Genomic DNA, 26,369 nt, shown 5'->3' on the forward strand with positions numbered 1-26,369 from the left:
GCGATATTTTTAAGCACAACCTTGAAACTTTAAGTTTAAACAAGATTGTGCTAAGTCTCAAACGATTTAATCATAGTTTTAGAAGTTGTAGTTCATTTTTACATTGGGCTTCAAGTTCTTTCATCTAACAAGCTACAGTAGAGCTACTATATGCTAAGGCTGAGGAAGCTATACTGCGCAAACAAAGGCCAACAACGCCCCCGTGTGGATAAACATGATTTCTTGAATATATAGGTTTTTGTTTTTTCCAGAGGGCAACATCAGGACTGTTGTTGCCCTCAGAGTGTTGGGTATAATTGGAAGATCGTATAAAGTAACTTGTATGTTCAAAAATATCATCGCATTTTTTATACAAACTCAAAGTATTGTACATTGCTCTGTTATAGTAAAATTCTTTAGAGGAGGCATGCAATAAATTCAGGTGCAATTGTTAACCTAATGAACAGGCAAATCTGGCAGTTTGTCAGACAAATTAAGTAATATATTTTAAATTGACAAACAAATGGTTGTTTTGGGACTTAGCTGTGAGCCACTTCAAATCACAAACTCTCACAATGACCACATTTTTGCCCTACCTGCCAATGCTAAATTTTGCCCGGGGCCTGTCAGTAGCTGTCAGCTGCCTCTACAGATCTACAAGCTTACCGAGTTCTCGTTGAAGTAAAGAATAATATACTGTATACAGTGTATAATATACCTCAAGAAATATATTTTAAAAAATGTTTTTCACACCCTTGGAGAAATGACTGTAAGCAGATAATTTCCAAGACTTTTATCTCTGGACATTAAAGTGCTTAGTTAATCAAATATAGAACTTTGTTTTTCGTAAGCAAAATAGAATAACGTAAGTTTCTTTAACGTCGGCAGTGTTGAGAGTACCACCATCAAGCGGTGAAGTCAAATATTGTTGCTTAAAAAACCCTAACTACACCACCCTTGTTCATTCTTATAGGATCATTGTCGGTTTTCACAAGTTAGCATTACAATACAAGGTTAATTTGATAATCTAACAATACCACCGTGCAGAAAGCCTACTTCTATATGGGCTGTACAGAGAGTGTAGAAAGGTATCTGTAAAATATTTTACATTACTTTCACAACATGTAGACCATAAAATATACTAAGTTAGCTGTTTATAGTTAGTGGGATTAGTTACAAAGTTATTATGCTTAGAAATTATAAATGTGGTTAAATTCCTTGCTAAAATATTGTAAGGCCTCATATAAGTGGAACTTTAATTATAACCGTAATGCCTGTACAGTCACTCACTGTCTGTATGGTGAAATGAGCACAGCAAAGCAACACGTTTTCTAAGGAGGAGGAGCCACGCCATTCTGTACCATTTAAATTGACGCGCAGGCGCAATGGTCTAAAATGAGACATTGCCGTGGCTTTTCTTCTTCACTCTGCTTGCATCCACTCGCCGGTGTGTACTGTCTGACATAGTCCGACTCCCTAACCCTCCACGTTGTTCATCTGTTGTGTTTTTAATCAATAAACGCTGTGGAAATGAGTGGGGACCATTCCCACAACGAGGATCAGGTAAAGTTGATTGCCGTTTTTTTTTAAATGTCACCACCGCTTCTGCAGCTGATTAACGGACAGTTTGACATCGTGTGGTAAAATTGTTTGGTTTTGACAGGACAGCTTGTCACTAGCCCACATTTCATTTTTGTTATTAATAGCAGTAACCTATATTTTGCAAGGAAATTTGCGATAAATTTGCAGTCATGTTAGCTTTGAGGTTTGCTAGACCCAAAGACAAAGTGGAGAAACGCTACATGGATATTAGCATTAGCCGGCGTTAGCCGTTAGCCGCTATGCCTGTTTTTCCATTCACATTAGCCCTTTAGTTTACCTCAAAAGCTAACTAGCCAGGTGTCGTTGTGCTGTTCAGCAAGTTTGAAGTTCGTTAGCCGGCTAGTTAGCGGCACCGTTGTGTTAACACTAATTTGTCTTTTTATTTTCCAGATTGATTGTGGCTCCCGGGTCAATGGTAAGTCTACTATGTTCAGATATAGAGTTTAAACAAGTATTCTCACTGAATTCTGTGTGTTTTTGTTGAGCAACCGGGTAGTTGCGTTAGTTCTCAGTAAAGAGCAGAAATGGCGTCCAGAGACTAAGTCCTCTGTCTCACTCACAAGCGCCTATTGTTCAAAAAGGAGGTCTTGTATAGGTCTTTCCTTATATTATTTTGAACATTGGGACCTTTAGTTGTACACACCTTGAGGTGTTTTTTCAGTTTTCCGTATTGGTTGTATTTGTTTTCATGCTTTATGTACCGTATTTCCTCCCTGAAAGTGAGGGTTTGGGGGTTGAGGACTTAGTCTCTGCGCCATTTTCTTTTTCGTGTAGCGGCCTGACTGCTGCTGCTGCTGAAGGCTGAACTTAGACAGTGAAGTGCAGATGGCTGAACGCAGGAGAATAGCGAGGGCACAGGCTTTATTATGATCATTGCTAGGTAGTCATCAAGAGAATACTTAATCCCGGCATCATTTTTGTTACTTCATAATCTTGGTTTGAATTTTTTTTTAATTGGGGCAGCACTGATTCAGCATCAATACACCATAGGAGAAATGATTAAAAACACACTATTGTTTTTTTTAAAGATCCCACTCTTAGTTATAACACTGCTCAAAATCTAAAATGTGAAGTTTGGAAGAATCAAAACATTTCTGAAGCTTCCCCTACCAATATATATGGAGTCTTTTGTTTCTCTAAGAATGTTTCTCTAAGAATATAAATACGCCTAAGTAATTTCTAGTGTGTTTACAAGTTAATAGATGATTTGTTCTCTGTATTTGTCTTTAGCTTGCAAGCTGTTTTTCATTTACCTATTTATGACTGGGAAATGGACAGTGCACCTAGCACCACTGGATCTCACATAATTCAATTACTATTACTGTCCAAATGAGAAGATAAAATGTGGAGCAAGGTTGTCTTAAAATTGCCTAGTTTTGATTGAAGATGGCGAAATGTAAACTTTGTAAAACTCAAGTAAACTGCAAAAGTAAATTTGCTGCATGATTGAAGTTGTTTTTGGTTAAAATGTGCCTAATTCTGTAGTTTCTGTCTTGGTCTTAAGACTACAAGACAATATGCAGACTGGGTCAATAAAGAAAGTTACTTGGTGTGACTGCTGTGGTCCACTGTAAAAGACTTAAAACGCTTGAGATGACAACCCTTTTGGAAAACGTTTGTATTTTATAACAACTTCAGAACAACAACAACAACTGTTACCCTTGTCTGCATGTTTTGAACACTAAACCTACCCCTTTACTAACTGTGTAGCGTACTTTTAATATGTATGCTTTATCTGTAGACAGAACTCCACCATAATTTGAAGCTAAATTCTTAGTTGCGTGTCTAATGTGTTCTGGTTGGTTTGCTCCCTGTCGCAAACTGAATTTCCAGTTTATGGACCAAATATGTTATGCTGTTATTTTCACACATTTAGTGACATCTACAATATTCAGAAAATGCAAAGGAATGTTTGAAGATGACAGAAGTTGAATAATTGGAAATGTCCTTGTTCCAGCCTTCCATCCGTACAAAAAACCATGATACTAGATCTTTTCAAAGATTTATTCAGATCACAAACATTGTTTGCTGCAGTTTTGGTTTCTTAGTGTTCGACTGGTCATTCATTTGAATGTTGATGCGTCAAAGAAACTAACCATGTGTCTATGCAAATAGACTTCATAATATAACATAATTTGCTGCCTTGGTCTTTGACTCTTTAGCTAACATGTCAGCTACTGCTGTGGTAACGCTTACTCACGACATCTTTCAGGTGGCAAATATAAAATAGTAGACTTTACACATTGTTGTATATGTTCAGTTCCTACTCTTCTGCTACTGAGTTATGTAATGCTCATTGAACAAAGTGTATTTTAATGTTAAAAAAAAAACCCAAAACCTCACACTGGTGTTGGACTGTAAATTAATTTTATATATTTTTTTCCACCATCAGGCCTGAAATGGCCCTGTTGTGTTTCAACAGAGTGTTGCCTAAAACATGTTGGCATTTCAGAAAAATGACAGCAGCTTTGCTATTGATAGGGATGGCTAATTGTTCTAGGACAGGGGTGCCTACACTAGTTTGGGAGCTACTATTCAGTTGATCAGGCCTAAGTGATCTACATATGTTAAAATGGTTAAATATAAATTCACTCATTTAAACTGAATGTACTGTATATATACAGTATATGTTGGGATACTGTATATCCCAACATATACTTAATGCATCTACATATATGGTACAAGATAGTAATTGCAGTATAAAATCACAACTACAAACTACAGAATTATATTCATATTGTATTTTTTGTATTCTATTGTCTTCTACCAGCACTCCCTTTGGGCATCCCTCTTCCTGGATATCTGAAGCATCTAAATCATGAACACTATGTCAATGGGACTTTGTATATCTTTGCTTGGCTAAAATGGATGATCATTTAAAAGAGCTCTGTTTAAAAACTTTAAAGTTGTACCATGTATGGCAGAACAAGTCAAACAATTTCCCCTTTAATTTAAACTATACTTGCGTATGCCCACATGTTTAGTAATTTAGTACCAGATATTAGGCTCAACGTTTTAGGCTTTAATCAAAGTGTTGACCCTGTATAGTTTATTGATAACACAAAGCATAGTTTTATACTTAAGGAATAAGGAGACAAATTTCCCACTTAATATATTTATATGAGTATGTATATATAAATATTTATTTGATTTCTGCATTTGAATCCCAAAGGAACCACATATCCCCAAATCTGCCTTTCTTGTAGCAGCCTGTAAGTTGCAACCATGTACTTCATGGCGCCTCCAAGGGTCCGACTGTTTCAGTAGATCTGCTTTTAACACAAGAATTCCCCAGTGTGCGATCAATAAAACACTGTCAATTTCCCCACTATTGGACAAATACGGCACTCAATAATAAATCTTCTAGCTTTCCATTTTTTTATTTTAATGTTCAGGTGGTGCAATTCAATCTATGCATTTAATGTTGTCTTCAGAACATTATTGAAAATTTAATTGAAGATTATTTTTTTTGTCTTGATTGGAATCCAAAAATGGTGTGACAGTTCTGCTTACTATCAAATTGGGAGTTTGGGTTAATCATTCAGAGAAAAATTTAATTGAAGATTATGTTTTTTGTCCTTAGTTTTATTGATGTTTTCTAATATGAAAATGCCTGAATTATTTGTTTAGTACACAATACATTTTGAAGAATCCTTTTGTTGATGAGAAGAAAATAATATAATAATAATAATGCTTGGTATCCTCAGTGTGATGAACTTTTTTTCCCGCCATTTCCTGAAGAGTTATGACACCAATATAACACTAGGCATGCACAGGATATCCTATCTAATTTTAAATGGCTTAATCAGGCATCAGATATATAAAGTATTTCAATTTTATGTTTGGATATGCTATATCATGTATTTGCGGCTTAGCAAGCTGATATACAAAAACCACCAGAGCTTGGCAAAGCTTTGCTCTATGGCAGTGTTTTAATTTTTCCTGGCATAGTTCTCAAGAGCAAAAAAAAACTGAATTGCTTTAATGATGTTCAACTGACAGTGTTAAAGTGACAAATATAGGTAAAAAGTAATCAGTCACCAACGATAATGCTGTTCCACTAGAAGTGTACAAAAGTGTTATTTCTATATTAATAAAACATCTCTATGATAAACTAAATAACAAATACACACACACACACACAGAGAGAGAGAGAACAAATAACTGTCAATAACATAACACATTTTTTAATCGACCTAAGATCCTCTGTCTGTAAATTTCCAGGTCTTGCCCTTTCTGCAAACCTTAGTGTGTTGGCTGTGGGTGATGCAAATAAATGACACATCCAGTGGCAGCTTTTCTTTTTTTTTTAGTGGTTCCACAGTGTAGGTAGGAGGTGGTGTCGTACTACGGATTATATTTAATGTTTACAGTCTGTTTGACAGAATTGTAGGTTGTGAGTATTAGGACACTTCTTGAACCTATGTGTATAAAGGAATAATAAAGCTATGAAAAACAGTCTATTTTTGTATTGTACTTGTCTATGTGTGTTTGTTTTAAGATGGTAATACTGTTTTGTTTTTTCAGACTCCCACAAGCATAAAGACAAGTACAAAGAGAAGGAACATAAACATAAGGACCACAAGAAAGATAAGGAACGGGATAGATCCAAGCATGGCAACAGGTTGGTCTCTCTCACACATTGCCCCAGTGGCAGACTGACTGAAGCTCGGCAGATGAGTGGAGGTTGTCAAACGCTTTTCAGTGGGTGACAGTTATCTGTATCTTTTTTAGACTGGTGGTTTGCTGCACCACTTCTGTGTCTTGTTCTGTCATGTTTCCTCTGCTCTGCCTACATGACTTCAACATGCTGATTTGGCAAAAAGTAAAGGCAGGCTTTTCCCCTCTAAAAAAAGACAGTGACTCATCTTGTTAAAAGATACCAAATGTTTATGTTCAAGTTTTTTTTAATCAAAGTCTAAATATTCTTCTTATCTGGTGATGTTTGCAATTTGGACCGATTTCCCTAAAATGTTCTTCAAAAAAAAGAACTGTATACATTTTCTTGTGCAGCGATGCGCTGCAATTGGTTTTATGTCCACCAGAAGAAGATTGAGCAAATGTTCTGTGCATTCACATGCCAAGTGGACAGTTGTTGTTGTTGTTACAGTAGTACATATGGCTTAAAACTTTTTTTTTAAATCACGGTTGTACAGTTTTACTTATTTGACATTTACTTTGACTTCATTACCACTTTTCTGAAGATGTTTCTAATTTATTTATTTTTTTAATTTTAGTGATCACAAACACAAAGACAAGGAAAGGGAGAAGGACAAGATGAAGCACAAAGATGGCAGTGCAGACAAATACAAGGACAAGCACAAAGAGAAGAGGAAGGAAGAAAAGGTGACTTATTTTGTTGAAGATAAGGTGTGGGGCATGTTGTGTGTCTTCAGTTTTCAAATACTTTATGTTGAACTGTGTAATCATGTACGTAAGGTTTGAAGTATTGAAAGCAGTTGGTTACAGTTTAACTTAGCTTTCGATAAAGTTCATTCGTAGAACACTTGGAATTTATTTTAATTGTCTGGTGTTAAAGAGGACACATGCTAATTATCTAATTATTTATTTTGATAAACACATTTGTTTCAATTATGTATAATAATAATAAGGCAAGAATGTGCAACTATTATAATTCAGCCCCTCACTGGTTAGCTCCCAATTTCACCACTCCAGTGCAAAGATCAGCCCTTAGCATCACTTATAAGCAACTGCTATGTAACCACTGGTTCAGTGTTGGCTCTTGGCTTTTTAGGGCATCTTCTTGTTCTATGTCTGACTCTTGCTCAAACTTATATGGTTGGTTCTCCAGTTTGAAACCTGCAAGTTTATTATACTGCCAGATTGGCAAACACTAACTTAGATAAGAATAACAATGGTCTGTGTACTGAAATCAAAAATTTGTATCCATTACTTTTAAAATAATGTCTTATAAAACTTAAGCTAAGCATCTACAGAACTGTCCCTGTTCTTAAATCTTACACCCTGTCTTCAAAAATGGAAGTAAGAGTTCAAATTCAAGCTTTAAAACCTGTTAAGTACCTCTTAACCTGTCGAAGTTATTTCATTGTCCAATAGATGGAGCTCCAAGCACAGGATTTGTTTGTTTTTTGTTGCACATGGTGGACACTTACTTCATTTGTGCATCCTTTCAGATTAAATTGGAAGACGGAAAGGTGAAAAAAGAAAATGGCTTTGCAAGGTTTGTGTCATCACTTCCCCCTGTGTTGTTATGTTCTTTTCATGTGGAGGATTTATTTTGAAGCCATTTCTGAATTTTATTGCAGCCCTCAACATGTGAAGTCTGAGCCTGAAGACGACTTTTACCTTCCTCCTAAACATGAGAAGTCTCTAAAACGAGAACGCGATGACGATGTAGAGTAAGTGATTGATGCCAACAGTCATTAAGTTGTTGATTTTGTTTGTTATTGTGGTTAACACCTCTTTTGTTTCAATTTTATTTTTAGCTATGACATTAAGCCGAAGAAAATCAAAACTCAAAATGACAAGAAGCCCAAGAAAAGGAAACTAGAAGAGGTATCTCAATAAAACATGGTCTTTGGCTTTCTCCAATGTCGACTCTGTTTAAACTTGCTTACAGTTACTTTGTTTTCCTCTGTTCACAGGACACAAAGTCAAAGAAGACAAAAAACAAAAAAGGTGAAGTGACTGAAGGAAAGAAAAAGGCAAAGAATGAACCAGAGGATAAATGGAAATGGTGACTCATCTTCTGACTTACCTACATGTTAAAATCTATCACATGGGCATGCACTTGTTTACTTGTTGGACAAAGTTTTAAGTTAAGTTTGTCTTGTAATTCCAGGTGGGAAGAGGAGAGATACACTGATGGTGTCAAATGGAAGTTTCTGGAACACAAAGGACCAGTGTTTGCTCCACAATATGAACCTCTGCCTAGCCATGTCAAATTTTATTATGATGGTGAGTTTAAAGAATGGGTCAAGTCTGAAATGAAAATCCCAGTTGCTGATCAACTTTTGAACAATAGGTAAGCCAATGAAGCTAAGTCCAGAAGCTGAAGAAGTGGCGACTTTCTTTGCAAAGATGCTGGACCACGAGTACACCACCAAGGATATTTTTCGCAAAAACTTTTTTAAAGATTGGAGGAAGGTACAGATACAGCACTTGCTTTAGTTCAGTGCTCTGGTCTTTCAGTGTCCTGTTTATTAAGTCATGTTTGTCTGTTTGTTTTTGTGTGCAGGAAATGTCTACAGATGAAAAGGCAAAGATAACAGACCTGAAAAAATGTAACTTCACTGAAATGTCAGAATATTTTAAGGCACAGTCTGAAGCCAGAAAGGCAATGTCCAAGGAGGAGAAGCTGGTAAGCTCTTTGGTTAATACTCTGTAGTACTTTTGTAACCCAACATAAAAACATTAGCTTTTGTATTTTACAGTTCAAATTCCCAAACACTGTTTGTCTCATGGACCTTGCAGTCGTGACATTATATGAAAATATTACCACCTAAAAAACTCTTACGTCCAAAAATCCTAAAGGTTAAGAATTAAGTGCATACTTTGGCAACAAGAGTAAATAACATTTCCCTTTTTAATAGGAAAAAACATAGACAGTAGATCCAGATTTAAGGTTTGCAGCTCAAGGCAACAGCCAGTGGGGAAGACAGACGTAAATAAAATAGGAATGTGGAACTGAGAATATTTACCAGAAATAGTTGAACAACATATTCAGGTTGACATCCCCTGGGAGGATGTTTTTTTCTTTTTTTCGTTTTGCATGTTTTCTATTGTACCCATACCTCTGATTGGCTCATGGTAATAGTTTATATTTGATTTAACCAATAGTCATAATCACTTAATAAAATGGGCAGTAACGTGGCTCTGCGCAGAAGTCAACCATAATTGGCAACAGGCTCTGAAGAAGAAATAGTCCCAGTTGCATATTAAAACCAAAAAAACCTTCACTGTGACGGTGCAGTGGAATTTCACTTGTGTAATGCTGTAACAGATTAGAATGACATTGTTTTTCCATGTAGAAAATTAAAGCGGAAAATGAACGCATCTTGCAAGAGTATGGCTTCTGCATTATGGACAACCATAAAGAGCGTATTGCTAACTTCCGCATTGAACCTCCGGGATTATTCCGTGGCCGTGGAGACCATCCTAAAATGGGCATGCTGAAACGCCGCATTAGACCTCAAGACATCATCATCAACTGCAGCAAGTGAGACACAGTCCTGCATGTCATTGTTAAACCAAGTCAGTGTGTATGTACAATCTCTCAAAACAATCTTTTCTACACGCAGAGACTCAAAGTATCCGGAGCCACCTCCAGGCACAAAGTGGAAAGAAGTTCGTCATGACAACAAGGTGACCTGGCTGGTGTCGTGGACGGAAAACATACAAGGCTCCATCAAGTACATCATGCTCAACCCGAGCTCCAGGATCAAGGTGGGGTTCTGTTTGTTTTGTTTTGTTTTTACAACAAGGCCTTAACTGGCATTAAAATCACTGCTAAGTTACTGCTGATAAATCTTAGTTCCCTCTTGATGACGTTAAGGCTTCTTCTGTTCTTGTGTTTTGGTGCACATTGATGATATTTATTATTTCATAAACAAACTGTAAATTAAAGTTGAATTTTATTTTCCTTCTGTGCTGTTTGCAGGGTGAAAAGGACTGGCAGAAATATGAGACCGCCCGTAGACTGAAAAAATGTGTGGACCGTATCAGGAACCAGTACCGTGAGGACTTCAAATCCAAGGAAATGAAGATTAGACAAAGGGCTGTGGCACTCTACTTCATTGACAAGGTGAGGAGGTGGCCTTTACACACATGCTGTAATCAATCACATAGCTCCACAAACCATGTCCAACAATGACATTTCTCTAAGATTTGAGAATGTTTGAATTACCAAATTATTTTTTTAAACATTGGTCAACATGTCCGTTAAAGCTTCCTGTTTTAGCTTTCGAGTTAATGGAACTCTTGGAGTTGAATTTTGCTAACTTCATCAGAACAGCACATATTTACTGCTTTATTTCCCCTGACAGTGCTTTGAGCTCCTAATACTGTGTAACAGCCTATAACAAACTGGAACACTGGCCTCCCACTAATTGAAATTCAGACACTAGAAACAAGTACACAATGACTTGGACTGTATATATAACTTGATCGTGGTTATAAAATATTGTAATTGTTTTAGGTAGTGAGGCTAAGATATTGCCTAGAGAGTGATGCATGTTTTTATTAGCTACGCTAAACCCCTCTGTCCTGATGTGTACTAGCTGGCTCTGAGAGCAGGCAATGAAAAGGAGGAAGGAGAGACGGCAGACACTGTGGGCTGCTGCTCCCTGAGAGTGGAGCACATCAATCTTCATCCAGAGAATGAGGGTCAGGAGTATGTAGTGGAATTCGACTTCCTCGGTAAAGACTCCATTCGTTACTACAACAAAGTTCCTGTTGAGAAAAGGGTAAGTGTTTTTAAAATGTTTATCCTTCTAATGTCTGTGTCGCTTTTGCTTGTGTTTACGTTTTTTTTTTCTCTTCAGGTATTTAAGAACCTTCAGTTGTTCATGGAGAACAAGGAACCTGACGATGATCTGTTTGATCGTCTTAATGTAAGCCCATTGTAATCTTTAAAAAATGATTTAACAGTTTATTTCTGAGCAGCAGACTGTGCAGTGCATTGTTTTCTGGACAGTTCTCCTAACACAAACAACACTTGCCATTTCCCTCCAGACCTCTATTCTGAACAAGCACCTCCAGGAGCTCATGGATGGACTGACAGCCAAAGTGTTCCGTACTTACAACGCCTCCATCACTCTGCAGCAGCAGTTGAAGGAGCTCACAAATGGTGCGTATTGACCATCTTATACGTCTCAATAAACTGTGTCTTTACTTCTGAGAGTTGACTTGGTTCTGTGCCCCCCCATCACCCCCATTGTTAATCTAATAAAATGTTTCAATTTTTGCTTCTAGCGGATGAAAACGTTCCAGCAAAGATTCTGTCCTACAACAGAGCCAACAGAGCTGTGGCCATCCTGTGTAACCACCAGAGGGCTCCACCTAAAACCTTTGAAAAGTCTATGCAGAATCTGCAGACCAAGGTAATAAGAGTTGATTGATGTTGTTTTTGTAATGGAAGAGACATGCTTTCATTCCATAAAAAAAAAGACAACTATAAAACATTTTAAGTTTTTATCAAATTGTTATTCAGGCTAAAGGAAAAAATATTTCAGTTTTTACTCGATTTTCTTAGTCCAAACATTAAGTGACATCATATGTGACTTTTTGTGCAGATTGATGCTAAAAGGGACCAGCTTTCTGATGCCAGAAGAGAACTGAAGAGTGCGAAAGCAGATGCCAAAATACGAAAAGATGAAAAATCCAGAAAGTGGGTATCAAAAAAAAAAAAGAAGTGTAGAGAATTAATTTAAGTCCTGATACGATTTGTCAAACGTTTATTTGCTGGCTTGGTTGATTAGGGCCGTGGAGACGAAGAAGAAAGCCGTTCAGAGGATAGAAGAGCAACTGATGAAGCTGGAGGTTCAGGCAACAGACCGTGAGGAGAACAAGCAGATTGCCCTTGGAACGTCCAAGCTCAACTATCTGGACCCCCGCATCTCTGTGGCCTGGTAAAGCACAGCTTTTTCTCTGTTTGTAGTCTGTTGCTCAGGTGTTAGATAGAGGCCACATTATTTTGGCTTAGGAGCTACTATTCAAATGACCTGGCTTGTGTTGCCCTTTGTACTTTTTAAACTAAATAGGATCAATAAGTAGAAATGATCTTTTTAGACACATCAGAGAGACATATATCAATCAAAAGAAGCTTAATTAATTGCCTTTTCATATCTGGATTGCTCTCTTCTTTAATTTGATTGAAGGATTAAATGTAAAAGATGTCTGAAATTTCATAGAATTTGTCGTGGAACCACCAGACACATCAAACAGTATTAAGGAATGATGGTATATATAATAAATCTCGATAGCGAAATGACAACAAAACTGACAATTTTGTGTTGCTTAACTCTTGTGTTGCAGGTGCAAGAAAAACGGCATTCCCGTCGAAAAGATCTACAATAAAACCCAGCGTGAGAAGTTTGCCTGGGCCATTGACATGGCAGATGAAGACTATGAGTTTTAAAATCCCAGTCTGTGTTTTTAACTTGATACACTATTTTTTTAGCTCAACTGATTTTATTTGTTTTTAATTTTGCTCCGTGGTCAGATCTGGTCAGAGTTTGATCAAACCTGAGCAGAATCGCAGCAGCGACATGGTAAGATTGGATGAGGCTGTCATAAAGTGGTAGCAGGGGGTTATGGGTAACATACATCTGATCTAAAGTCAGATATTATGGCTGACCTGCATACCCACAGCTGTTCGAAGGCAAAAGCTGACTGGCAGGAAATTATGAAATCTATTGTCCTTTGCCCTTCTGCCCTTTGAGAGCAAGAACGTTCACCCTGTGGTCCCACAGCTACTGGAATGAGAAAAATGGAGAAATAATGCTTTGTATCGTTTTCTTTGATCATTCGCTCTGCATTTTATCCCTGCCATGTATTATTGATGAATTCTATATTTTAATAGACAAAGTTGAATCAAATGGATTGGCTTAAGACCGCCCAACCCCCCCTCTGAGGTAAGGCGAGCCTGACTTTTAAAGTGTGCGAGTGCATTTGTGTGTTTGAGGGCCTCCACTGGGGGAGCATCTCTTTTAGGTGAGCATTTTAAAACTGGACTGTGTATGAAACGTTGGGCACAGAAAGGATGACTGAGCAGAGGAGAGAGAAACTGCATCCATGTCCATATTTACTCCAGCAAGCAGAATGTGAATACATTGTTTTATATCCTCTATCAGGGAATTTTTTTTTTTTTTATTTTGGTGTAAATGTGAACCAATCATCAGTATCCAATGGATTATCAAAGGCCCTCTAAATCTCTGCGTAGCCCCGTCCACATCAGGTTTTAACTTAATTTAAACAATTTTTTTCCAAGAAAAGAAACCCTTTTTACCTGTTACTTGAAATAATGCTATGAAATGTATTTAACGTATCTAAATTAAGTGTTTTTTGCTTCCAATAGGGCTCTGTGAGGGACATGAACTTTGCCAAAAAAAAAAAAAAAATTCACCATTCTGTTACAATTTCTACCATTTGTTTTGAGATGGTGTAAAGACTACGGAAAATAATGTAACATTAATGTGAATTCATTTATTCCACTTTACAACGTATAATAGGAAAGTTGATGTAAGTAGCTGTAAAGTCAACATCCTGTTCCTGTTTGACCTTTGTCATAGCCTTTGATCATACTTTTGAGTTAAATGCTCATTGTAGGTTGAACAATTAATAAAATCCTACAAATACATGGTTGTCTCTGACTGGTTTGAAAAATTAAAGAAACTATCATGAGTTTTTCAAAAGCAGTCCAGCTGACTCTTTATAGGTACAGAGCATGTAGCGCCCCCTTCTCCTCAGTGTTTTGTTTAAATACAATGTTCCATTTGTCAAGGTTCACTAGCACAATGTTTAGCATTAATCCACCAAATTAGAAACTCAAATGTCCCAGCATTCATCATGTGAGCCAATCACAACAAACAAATAACCCTGCATATACAGTAGTTTCATATTAATACTTAACAACTGTCCAATCAACTTCATTTTACTGTACAAAGAAATTAGAGATGCCAAAAACGGACAGAAATCAGTCATTTTGCAAAGGAGCTCAACTGTTTTTAATCAGTCTCCTCTGTATGTGTACATGTGTTTGTGTATGTATATGTATTATATCTGAATATAAAGACACTAAATAGGACTGAAACTTGGTTTACAGCGTATTATATCTGAATATAAAGACACTAAACAGGACTGAAACTTGGTTTACAGCAAACACTACACACTATTTCTTCCACTTTTCACTTTAATTCTTTTTAGTGAGTTTCTGCCCTCTTCTAGCAATGAAAGAAGTGCTAATTTTAGCACTTCTTTCATTGCTTTTAACTGCCTGCTAACTTTGAGCTGTCTTGGCTGACGTTTTTATTCGTTTTCAGCTACAATGTTTTGGTTTTTTTTTTGACAAATGTCACAGACAACAGTGAGCTGTTTTCCCCCACCTCTTTAATATATTTGTCAGAAATTCTGAAGAATTTTTCGTCAATAGCATTTGTCTTGACTGTCTTTTTTTTCTTCTCAAAGATCACAAATTGAATTTTTTTTCTCGTTTTTCTTTGCTCTTTGTATTATAAGCAACGGGGTGACAAGAATTCTATTACTGGAAATAAGTTCTAATATTAGAAAATATTAGAGTGCAACGTGGAGTGGTGAACGACCACAACAACGACAGTAATCTTCGATGGACTGTAGACCTGTCCAGGATGTAAACCCACCCTCGACTGTTCACCTGTGGGATCGTCTCCAGCTCCACCGCAGCCCTGCAAAGAATTCTGCGATAGAATTCTTAGCGTAAAGCTGTTTACCGACGCTGCGTGTCGAAATGTGTTGGTAAATATGTCATTCCTCAACCTGGATATTGGCGGCTTATAGCCCGGTGCGGCTTATGTGTAAATTTATATATATATATTTTTAAATTAGTGGGTGCAGCTTATAGTCCAGAAAATACGGTAATCTTACCTTCGTCATTGCACCCTTTTGAGTATCATTGCAGGTGTAACTGATTTAAAAAGCACAGTAAGAGTACCATTTCTGACCCTGTTGTTGACTGGTGTTTTATTTTTTAGACTTTTTAGAACTCATTGAATCTTTTATTTTGGAGAAAGACCACGGAAGTTGCTCCGCGGCGCGTTAATGAACTCGTAAAACTTAACTTGTCACGGACTTTTCTTTGCTAAGTGATGAACTGCGTTAAGGTAAGAACAGAACATTACGGGTTCTTTTAGACTGTCATAGCAGTGTTCTGCCAAGTTATGTTCCATTTTCGCCTAACATGGTTCATTTTCTCTGGGAAACTGTTCTTAAACAACACTGCAGGTGTGTGTTTTACTTTAGTCCAGTTCGCTCTCCACCTGGATAAACGTAAACATCTCCACTGTTTCAGTAACGTTAGCATCCGTTGTGTGTTTTCAACTTTAATCTTGTCGACAACAGAGTATCATATCATTGTTGCCACTCTCATGATGGTGCAGAAACAGTTGTGTTTGTGGACATGTTTTCACTGACCACAGACTCTAGTATGAAACGAAGGCAGGGAGGTATCTCCGGTAACCAGCAGGGGCAGAGCAGGTGACGACCATCAGCAGGAGTGTGGCTGTCAGAGTCCAGCTGAATTCAACCAGGCTACAATCCCCGACCAGAAAATCCAGGACCAGACCAGCCGTCATGGGCCTCCATCATTCAGTGAATGGAGGAATTTAAACACCTTCACAGTACTAAACTGGCACTATGCACTTAAAATTGTATTTTTGTTAAATATCTGCAATGTATGCCATATATTAAAAAAAACACTTGTACATTTGAATAAAAATGGAATTAAATCATGTATGTTCAGTTACAAATATAATTAATGAGGTGTTGACTGTGTTTCAGATGCTGGAGGGAGAGGACTGACACTGATGACCAGATGACCGCTGCAGCAGCAGCTACAGGAACCCCTAACCCAGTTAATCTGACGTTCACTACCCCCAAAAGTCCTCAAGGTAGAATCATTATTAAAAATGTTATCAACCCATCACCTACTCTCCTGCTGGAACGCAGTTGTCCTTTCATATATTTAAAAAGGTAAAACTTGATAACTGTTAATAAAGAAATAATACTTTGAAAAATTTTAAAGATTTTAAAAATTAAAATTTTTACCTTTTTCATTGCTTAATGATCCAACTGAACTTGAAAAAGTTAAATAAAAAGCTAAACATCTTTTAATATCAATTCTTCTTCATTTAAAAATTCCAGAATCTACACGTATGCATATAGTTTTCAGACGCTGGTTGTTATATTTCTGTCTTTAAACGTCAGTGTTGATCACATGTATTAATAATCACAGACTCATTTTGAATTTATTTTTACTATTTCCAGACATTTCTCAAACCAGAGCTGCAGACCCTGCACAACCCATCCTAAAGACCTTCACTCAGCACAGACAGGGTAGGACCAGAGCCTTTACTGCTCAGTAGTTATGCTGCACAAACTGTTATAGATTAGTACAGGACATAATACTACACAGAACAATACCATGTTCACTGTACATAGCTAGAAGCACTGACCTCTGACTAACTACGTACAGTAAAAAAATCCCAGTCTTCTGTGTTAGCACTTGGTGAGAGTGAACCCTGCAGTGTCCAAGAAAAACACAATTAAACATAAACAGTCTGTAACAGTACAATGTAGATATTGAAGTGGGCCATCAATGGCAGCCTTCTATTTATAATAATAATAATAATAATAATAAAGATAAAATAATAATAATTATTATTATAATTATAAAACAAGAGTCATACAAACCCAAAACAAGAAGAATCCAAATTATATACTACATACAAATAGAAACTGGTTTGCCAAGAGCTCTTTCAATAATATAAATAAAAGTTTCGCTTCTTGTCCAATCATCATACAGAAGTGAAGCTTCTGGACACGCCCCCTGCTACATTCACTGAAGCCAGGCTTCCTTGGAAGTGACGTTTGTTGCCAACGGTGTCCCGTCCTCGAACTAAACGAATCTGTCAGCACTGGAGCCGAGCCCGAGGAAACCACCTCAAATGATCTGTGAATAATAGCTGATTATGAACCGACCAGTCATAAGATGATCACGTGTTAGCGGTCCTTAGGAAATGTAAAACAAAAGTATATTTGACGATTTACATTGCGACATTTAAGACGAAGCTCAAACTTGGGTTTCATCGAAATGAGCAAGAATACTGTAAATGTAAACAGTCGGAACGGTAATAAATTGCAGATACATATACAGTGTACAGTACATTCTCCTCATTGTTTTCCTTTATCGGAGCCTACAAAATATTTAATTAGAAACTCAGTATTCTCCACATTGGCACAAAAAAACCCAAGTCAATTTTCTTGTCGTGTCGTCCAGTGTTATTCTGAGCGGAATTGTAGTTTATTCTGCGGTCAGTTGGGCGTGTTCTTACGGTGTCTCACCGGCAGGAGGAGCTGCATGTAGTTCTACCCATTATCCCACTACTGTTCTTGTTTCTTTACGTTCTACACACTAAGTCATTTGTCCGGTATTCACGAAACACCTGGCTTTTCACTTACGGTAAAAAAATAAATAAATAAATAAAAAATAAAAAAAGGTCGAGGCGGTGTTACTTGGTGATTATTTTATTCTGTAAAGATTCAGAAATGTAGAAAGGATGATACAACAGTGCTTTATGATCAGAGTATTTCATAAAAGAGTTTCTTGTCTGTATTTAAGTGATCATAACACCGTAAGTCCAGATTCTATTTACTGTAGTATTTGAAACCAAAATAAATTTGTAACATTCGAACACAAGTGCATACACTGCTGGTAGGAGACTGCTCTCCAATTTTCACTTTGGATAGTATAGCACCGTTCCTAGCTATTAGCAGCTTGACAAAGATGCAGCTTCATAGGATTCATGTAGTGACTGTAGGTTGGTACAAATACAAGAAAATTCTCGGGAGAGCAGAGATCTCCATATTTGGCTCTCTAGCTAGCACGATATTTCACTCTGTCGTTGTCTCCGAATCAAATTGTTAATTTTGCTTTCAACCATGTTTTTTTCTTTTTTGACAGTTAATATTTAACACAATTATAGCTTAAAGTTTAAACATTTCCAAGAATACAGAAAGCAGCACGAGATCATTTTTCACAGATATATACCAACAGTAACCACTGATGCACTGGCATGTATCTTTTTTTGTTTTTTTAACTTTTTTTCTTAAGGACAGCACAGTAGCTGGAAAGCGAGGTGACAGACAGACGGCTCATAAAAACACATGGACAGAGCTGAGTAAGGCAACGTTAGCGTGACAGGCTTCTCTCAGGGCATTGTAGTGTATCCATCTCCACAAAGCTGTCAATACCTTTAATGTGGGGCAGTGTGTGTGTGTGTGTGTGAGAGTTGGTTTTAAATAAGCATTGCTGCCTTTGTTAGTGCATTGTACAGTATATAGTCTCTTGCGTGTAGCCAAACTACGACATGACACAACATGAACACAGATCTGAGTAAAAACATGTTTTCGATTGCATCTGGACTTACAGTGACGATAGAGGAGTAATCAAATCGGAGAAAAGCAAATAACGGAAAAATACAAATTCAAGGCAGTGCTGAAGTACTGGATGCTAAAAAAGTAAAAAATAAAATCACAAAGCCAACACAAACATATCCTTAACACGTCTTCTTTTATGTCCAATCAGTACAAACCATCTTATAGTGCAGATTCATCCCCGAAGGAAGTTTTCTTTTCTCTCTTTCCGACCCAAATACAACACAATCAGCCCTAATCCTAATCTCCTCTTCGTTCAAGTCACTTGTTCCATTCAAGTCAAGGTGCGTCCTCTCGCTCTCTCTTTCCTTTGATCCCTTACATTGACTTCATTGTGCGCCCTCCCCCACACAAGCATGGCGAAGCATGAAAGGCTTTCTTTTAATTTGAAAACAACAACAACAACAACAACCCAAATGTGACAAGTTTTTTTTTTTCTTCTGACGGAGGCAGGAACTAAAGGCAGTAGGAGGAGAAAGAGGAGTGAGGGGTATTCACAGTTACAGTCAGAGTCCAGCGGTCCAGCTACAATCACATCTGCTGTCATTATCAACACTCCATTCTTTATTTTTTTTTTGTTTGTTGTTTTTTTTTTTCCGACCAGGGCCAGGGGAGCGAAACGACCTCTGGATGTCATGTTCCTCTGGTGAAATTGGTGGAGGCTGTTTCATCACACCTCCAGGAGCTCCATCCTCAGGCCATCCCTGTCAACGACACACACATAACATTAACATTCAGACTCAAACTGGACTGGTTAAACACAGGCAGTGTGAGAAGAGAATCGTCTACTGTAGGTCTAACAGCATTAACAGGCTGAAGCTGCAGGTGAGGAAACCATTCCAAGGACACACTGTAAAGGCATTCCCTGCAGAAAAAGCTGTGGCGTCGGTGGCTGCAGCTTCAATGTGAGAGGACAGAGAGGCACATGGTGCAGCTTTAGTTAGTTGGTAAAATATAGTACTGGTGGTTGGCTCATCTTATTTTAAGTTGTAAATGTAAAGAAGGCGAAAGCAAAAAAGAGAGTTTAAATGAGAATCAAATAAACTTTATGGAAATATTTCCATGTTTAAGGTAAATCGTCAACCCCCCCGCCCTGACCCCCCATGAGGTCAGTACCTGGTCTGGTTGGCATCTGTTTGTTGTTCAAGGTGTGGTTGGTTGGCAGCAGACTGCCGGAGGTCGTTCGCTCTCCCTGACCAGGGATCCTCCAAGACTTTAGGCTGCACTGACTCCTTGGCTTGGCCTGGCTCCCCATTGCCTCCGTTTCCCATCAGACTTAGCAGCGGCGAGTATGAATCCTGCCATACGATCTGCTGCCCTGAGTTCAGTCCTGCATCTCCTTCAAGGTGCTTTCTTATGTCCATCTCCACTAGTTTGTTATTGGCTGCCTGCGGCTCCCTCAGGGATCCACCCTCGTTCTCTCCGTGGCCTCTTGCTTCCTCTACCTCTGTGGGGGGTCGCTGGTAGGTCTCCAGCCACTTCAGCTGTCCGTTCTTGTGGCTGTACCTGCTGTCGCTGAACCAGCGCACCACCTCTGATTTGGGAAGGCCGGTCTGGACACTGAGATCTTCGTACTGCTGACTGCTAGGCCAGCGAATGTTGGAGAATACCTGTCGTAGCATGTGCAACTGCTGAGGGGTCTTGTTGCCCCAAAGCGGCAAGAAGGACAGTTGAGGGGCAGATACTTCAGCTGTCTCAGGCTTATGTTCTTGAGGTTGACCCTCAATGGCGTTGTCTGATTCGTTCATCTTCAGCCTCTTAAAGTTAAATTTGATAGGGTCCACCTTCAGCTCTGGACAAGGCCGTTCCACGACCACCGACTCGCCCTCTTTGATTAGTTGCTTTAAGATTGACATACCTTTAATGGGGAAGTCCTTGCACACCCCCTCCTCTGCAGCAGACGAGGTGTTCGGTGTTATTACTGTGGTGCTGGCACTTTCAGTTGGGGCTTTGCTGGCATGGTTCAGATTGGAGACATTGTCATTGCAGGTGTTACTTGGGAACTCGCAGCTGCTCCTGCTCCTGCTGCTGCTGCTGCTGTTGTTGTTGTTGTTTAACTTGTGAACGTGGTGGTTCTTGTTGTTGTTTTCCTCGTCATGCTTTTTGGTGTTTGACTGCTTCAGTGGACTGCCGCTGCCGTGATTGTTACAGGTGCTGCTAGAGTTGCTGGTGTTGTTGAAGATCACGTGACTCTCTGAACTGTTTGATCGCTCCAGTCTGATTGGTAAGCTTTTGCTTTTTACATGTGGTTTGCCATTCATGTCAGCAACGCTGTCACCATCATTATTGCTAATGCTGGCAGAGCAGGTGGTGATGCTGTTGACGCTGTTCATCAGGACGCTGTGATGCTGTTGACGCTGTTCATCAGGATGCTGTTTTGCACTAAGTTTTCACCGCTGTTAATACTGCTGGAATAGCTGCTAATGCTGCTGCTGCTACTGCTGCTACTGTTGCTTTGACTGCTGCTGGTGCTACTTACAAAACCACTGTTTGCAGCCAGGTCTAGGCCAATGCCGTTGCTCTTGTCTGTCTCCAAAGTGGGTTGATTGTTCTGGTTTAGTACCTGTGTCGTTCTGACTACTGTTGGTAATCTTGCAGGGATGGCTGAAGTGGAATACGAGACCCTGGTGACGTGGGGGTTGGTTGACAAACTGGGATGTGTGCCCATCATTCCGATAGGCCTTGATTTCATACTACCAAAGGGAGCTTTGGCTATTTGGAAATTTGGTCCTTTTGATCCAGGCGGGGCAGTGACAGTGTGATGGGTTATAATAGGACTGATGTGCTGTTGTGCAGCAGGCTGCTTCTGAGGTGTTCCACCCTGGAACACAGTGTTAAACATCTTTCTTCTGGCCTCTTCAATTTCTTCAGGAGACCAGCTTATGCCTTGCTTTAGCCTTTGTGCAGTAAACCAAAGTTTGATCTGCTCTTCAGGGAACTCCGAAACCACCGTTAGGTAGCAGAGTTCAGCTTTGGTAGGGTAGGGGAACTTGCCAAAGGATGTCTTGAGAAAGCTGCTGGTGTCCATAGCTGCATCGTAGGTGGGGATGCTGCTGAGGGGGATCATCACCTTTGGAAGGTCTTTATTGGAATTGGAGAAAGGGTGAGAGGAAAAGTAAGGAGTGTGCTGGTGAAACATTTGGTTGGAAACTGTCGTAATCACATGAGTGACAGTATTCCTCGGCATAGCTGGGGCACCTGGGACACTGAGGGCCCCGTTTAGGAGTTCAGGCACATGTGTCAGCATGTTGGGGTTTACATCCTTTCCAGTGTCTATCTTACGTACCTCCACAGTGTGAGAAACCACAAACTTTTTCGGCTCTCCCTTCCCTTTATTCATCTTTGCGATTGGTGTTTTGGTCAGGGAGATTCCAGACTCTCTGCAATCGTCTCCGTTGTCAGCAAACAGACTTTGTTCCACGGTTGTTACTCTGTCCCTGGTGTTGACCGTTAGGGAGGCAGTGACCAAGCCTTCCATTATCTTGGGGTGGGCATTGGCGTTATGCAGAGCCAGAGCCTCAAAACGAACCACAGACACTCTACAATCTAGGCAGTAGAAGGTGGGCTGGGCCCTGAAGTCTATGTGATAGTTGTGCATGTGATCCAAAAAGTAGTTGAGATCTCTGGATTCTAAGCGGCAACTTGAACAGCTGTACGTACCTCCTCTTTGAATTTCACTGTTGCCTTCGGATTTGGATGAGCTGTGGGAGTAATGACCAGACTCTTTTCCAGAGATGCTAAGAATGCTGTCTTCTGGGATCGTTGGTAGGAGTTCTGGTAGCGAGCCGAGAATGATTTCCTCACGCACATGTTTGGATTTGGATGGTATCATGCAGGGTACAGTGGATTTCCTCTTGCTGGCCATGGTGCAGCTTCGTGTTGGTGTGAGAGTGAGTGACTAATTGTCCAGTGTGATGAGAACAGAGGGCAGGTGGATAGTGGAAAGGGTTGAATGAAGGTTAGAGTCATTGACCAGCCACTATGACATCACAGTGTTTCTTCATGCCTTCAGCCACTCTAAGTTTGTCACGGGGACACATTTAACAGCTCCCAGGGAACCTATGCTGAGAGAGCACAGAAAAAAGACAAACATGAATCCAAACTCATATTTGATTCAGTCACTGGAGAACAATAAATGATATAAAAAGCAGAGAATACAATGAATAAATGATTTGTCCAGAACATGGACATGGCTGACAACATAAAAAGTACACACATAAAATGTATAATCTACTTTCCTGTACTTGACCAAAACACAAATAGAAACAAACTGATCAGTGTGGGTGCTGTTTATCAGCAATTGTCTTTTCATGCTAAATATTTCTTATCTGGAAATAAATTTGTTTTTAATCAATCAATACTATATTTGTAGCACCTCCAAAGTGCTTGATAAAGCCAAGCAGCATCACCTAAAACTAAAATGATACATTTTACATGTATTCACACTGCACAACTTTTGTGCAGTGTTTTGGCAATTTTGTCAACAGTCACCGTGGAATAAAGAATAAAACAGAAAATGAACAACGTTGTTCGTTTTGAAGAGTTTATTGGAGAATTTATTAAACGTTTTTATCAAAGCGTTAATGAAGCTCCGGGGCGCAGGTCTTACAGAGAGCAACACAAGCACTTGTCTGTACGAGAGGGCCCGTTTGCAAGCTAGTGCATGTTACGTGTATAGTGAGCTGGATACGTTTGTGTGTGCGTACAAGAATATGAGTGGGGGCGAGTGCCTTCAGTAGTATCATCGCCACCTGTGGGATTATCTGGCCGAACAGAAACTCAGAAACAGGGAGTATGTGCAAACATAGATTTTCAAGGCCTCAAAGGAACCAAAGAAACGATAATGAGTAGATTTCCCATCATATGGTCAGGCCGGTCGTTTCAGTGTTTTCCCACTGACTACAAGTCAAATGGTGGATAATAGGACAGAATAGAACTCTGTCATAACAATAGCACACCACCTTAAGGTGAAAACTTCCTTACGGTGAAGCTCATGGTCATGCGTTAGTTTGGTGCACAATTTACACCCATTTCTGAGAAATTATTGTAATTTCATCCACAAGAATAAGAATATAGAATATTTTGATCCTATTATTTCCACAAAATGGTATTTTGTTACCACAAATAAAATTCTAAAGTCCCTAATTTTCAACCATATTAGCATGTATATAAATAGAATATAGAAAAATAAATTTAATCACCACTATACATATAATCCAAATAGAAATATTAAATAGAAACCTAATACTAACGTCCTGACAAGTAATACTGAGTAATTATATAAGTAAATCAGAAATTATTTAGACCAGCGGTTCTCAAAGTGGGGGCTGGAAGCCCCCTGAGACGCTGCTCGTGGGCTCTGGAGGTCCACAGAAAATTGGAAAGATGGGGGAAAAAAGAATCACACTTTTAAACAATTTTCAAGCATTTGTCCTGAACCGTGCAGTAATCGTCGGATTCTCAAGTAACTTGTGTAGACCCATGTACTGTAAGCTGAGATCCTGCAAACACATCTGAAGCCATGTGTTCTCACTCACCCCGTCTAAATTGTTTTGATGTCATCGGCCTGCATTTAATCACAACATGCAGGTAACTGCTTTTTAAAAAATCTATTAGCGAGAAACAACCAAGGCTTTTCCACTCAGTCACGCTCCAGTCCCCAGAAGGACTTAATTAAAGACAGTCAACAACTCTCTTCCATTTTATATATGAAAAACCTTTTTTTTTTTTTTACCTCACAAAGCTGCAAATATTTAGTAAAGTATGTGGAGAAAGACAATGGATACACCCGTGTCAGCAATACATCTGCTTTTAATGAGAAAAATATTATTAAAAAAGAATAGGAACACAGGCGTACAAAACAAGTAAAACAATACAGTGTGTAGAGCAGTGCTCTCTACACTGTATCAAGATAAAACACACACACACACACACACACACACACTACATCTACTGTTACCAATATTGTCAGATCCTCCTATCAGGACTCTGCATTGACTTACATTCATTCAGACAGCCCACTTAGAAAACTGTAGCACTTATGTAGTGTATGTAGTAAATTGTAAGTAATAGTAATTTTTTTCCCCAAATTCTGTTTTTCTGTTATAATCTTTGAGAATCTTTTTTAACTTTTTACTCTTATTTTCTCCCCAAAACAGTGTTTTATTGTAAATGACTAAAATGTACACAAATTAAGTAAGAACTAAATTAAATGTATCCAGGTGACAATACCCCAAATCAAAAACAAGCAGGAAGTAATGAAACCAAAAGTGACTTAAATATTTAAGCTGTAGGACTAGATGTTCTTTGTGAGCTACTCCCTCTTTAAGTTTGAGTTTCGTAGTTTTTTTTTTTTTGGCTACTTCGTCATGCTTACATTGTTTTGAGGAGGAGGGGAAATGCTTATTGTAAGACTGAGATTAAGGTTTTGGATAAGCAAGTGCAAACAAAGCCTTTCATGCACCTGTTCTCCAGAGGTGAAACTGCTCACCTCATTAAAATACCCATCATGCAGGGAATATAACGTTTTCCTTTGACTGTTATCGTCACCAGCTTTATATTTTGCTGCATCTCACAACCACATTGTTGAGGAAATTGAATCTTTTCTTTCCCAGCGCTACTGCTTTCCTGCTGCAATGATCCAGCATTTCACTGAATTTGTAAATCTAAGGAAAGAGGCTAGGTCAGCAGGCTTTCACAGGCGCCCAGGGATAGAAGAATGGAGCCTACAGAAGGTGATCGTACAGTGAGGGCAGACTGCTAAGAGCTTCCAGCCACAGTCTACTACATTCAGACAATTAGTTAGCATACTTAAAGAATCTGCGTTTCAGTTTTCAAATCTTAATAAAAGGAGAAATCTGGGGGAAAACAAGTGCACTTGAACTGAACTGAACCTTGAACCAAACGAGGACCCACAGACTGACAGACAGTGACTCTCACTGGGGGATTTTGCCCTAAATTTTTTATTAAAGAAATCAAAAACTAAACAACAGAAAAAGTAGGTCACCGGCATCTTTTGCAGTAATCCTAGTTCACTGCATCCACATCGGGTCTGTGCTGTATGTTTTGCCACCAGTGAGGTCATTATACCCTCTGACAGCTCGCTAAATGAACCCCCTGGTGAGGACACAGTGTTCACCAAGTTTGTTCCACTGCACAAGGGATTAAGATGCAACAGAAGGCTGTAGTGAAGCACATGTGACACATCTGTCTGCCCATCCACACTGACAAAGCTCTGGCACAGTACTGTACCACTTTTTTGTAAAACTCAGTGTTCTCACACAAATACAGGAGGAGGGGGCAGGGGGCGCTCTTTTCTCTCTACTTCAGAGCTCCCCATCACTGGAGCGTTCTGGCTGCATGGAAAGATAGGCTTTTATTTTGAAAAAAAAAAAAAAAACCCCAAAATGACAGCATTCTCAATTACATATGGCTGTGCGTATTGACACATGTCAAGATGTTTGATACGCTCCCAGAAGTGCTTTGACTAATGATCTTTACGAAAAGGCAAACGCTCCCGCCAAAAACTAAAAAAGATTTTAAAAAACTGATTTCATTTTTAATCTTCTATCTCTGTAAAGCTTCTTCTGCACCAAAAAATCATGGAGGAGTAGAAGGGA

At 38.9% G+C, this 26,369-nt stretch overlaps 2 protein-coding genes and 1 long non-coding RNA gene across 3 annotated transcripts in view; 2 read left to right on the forward strand and 1 right to left on the reverse strand.

The window, feature by feature from the left end:
- The first annotated feature begins 1,362 nt into the window (after window positions 1-1,362).
- On the forward strand, window positions 1,363-13,921 carry top1a (DNA topoisomerase Ia). The gene is made up of 21 exons (XM_008320519.3): window positions 1,363-1,542; window positions 1,972-1,996; window positions 6,109-6,205; window positions 6,819-6,927; window positions 7,737-7,783; window positions 7,869-7,961; window positions 8,049-8,118; window positions 8,208-8,299; window positions 8,405-8,520; window positions 8,588-8,709; window positions 8,801-8,923; window positions 9,594-9,781; window positions 9,864-10,008; window positions 10,223-10,366; window positions 10,842-11,027; window positions 11,106-11,174; window positions 11,296-11,410; window positions 11,536-11,663; window positions 11,856-11,950; window positions 12,042-12,191; window positions 12,598-13,921. Exons 1-21 carry the CDS (start codon window positions 1,510-1,512, stop codon window positions 12,698-12,700), a joined length of 2,250 nt encoding a protein of 749 aa, XP_008318741.1. The 5' UTR covers window positions 1,363-1,509; the 3' UTR covers window positions 12,701-13,921.
- Window positions 13,922-15,347: 1,426 nt separating this feature from the next.
- Window positions 15,348-19,097, forward strand: LOC103386319 (uncharacterized). The gene is made up of 5 exons (XR_522306.3): window positions 15,348-15,419; window positions 15,735-15,935; window positions 16,096-16,205; window positions 16,582-16,650; window positions 17,120-19,097. It is a non-coding gene; the product is annotated as an uncharacterized LOC103386319 (long non-coding RNA).
- Window positions 18,132-26,369, reverse strand: part of zhx3a (zinc fingers and homeoboxes 3a) — a 20,311-nt gene continuing 12,073 nt past the window's right edge. Inside the window, exons 2-4 of the mRNA XM_025059992.1 lie at window positions 21,121-22,814; window positions 19,867-21,088; window positions 18,132-19,454 (exon numbers count right to left, since the gene is read on the reverse strand). Of these exons, the coding sequence (XP_024915760.1) occupies window positions 19,421-19,454; window positions 19,867-21,088; window positions 21,121-22,615 (2,751 nt within the window). The 5' untranslated portion in view covers window positions 22,616-22,814 and the 3' untranslated portion in view covers window positions 18,132-19,420. The remainder of the gene's footprint in view (window positions 19,455-19,866; window positions 21,089-21,120; window positions 22,815-26,369) is intronic.

The sequence above is a fragment of the Cynoglossus semilaevis genome, chromosome 11 (assembly GCF_000523025.1).
Source record: "Cynoglossus semilaevis isolate Cse_v1.0 chromosome 11, Cse_v1.0, whole genome shotgun sequence".
NCBI classification, from domain to species: Eukaryota; Metazoa; Chordata; class Actinopteri; order Pleuronectiformes; family Cynoglossidae; genus Cynoglossus; species Cynoglossus semilaevis.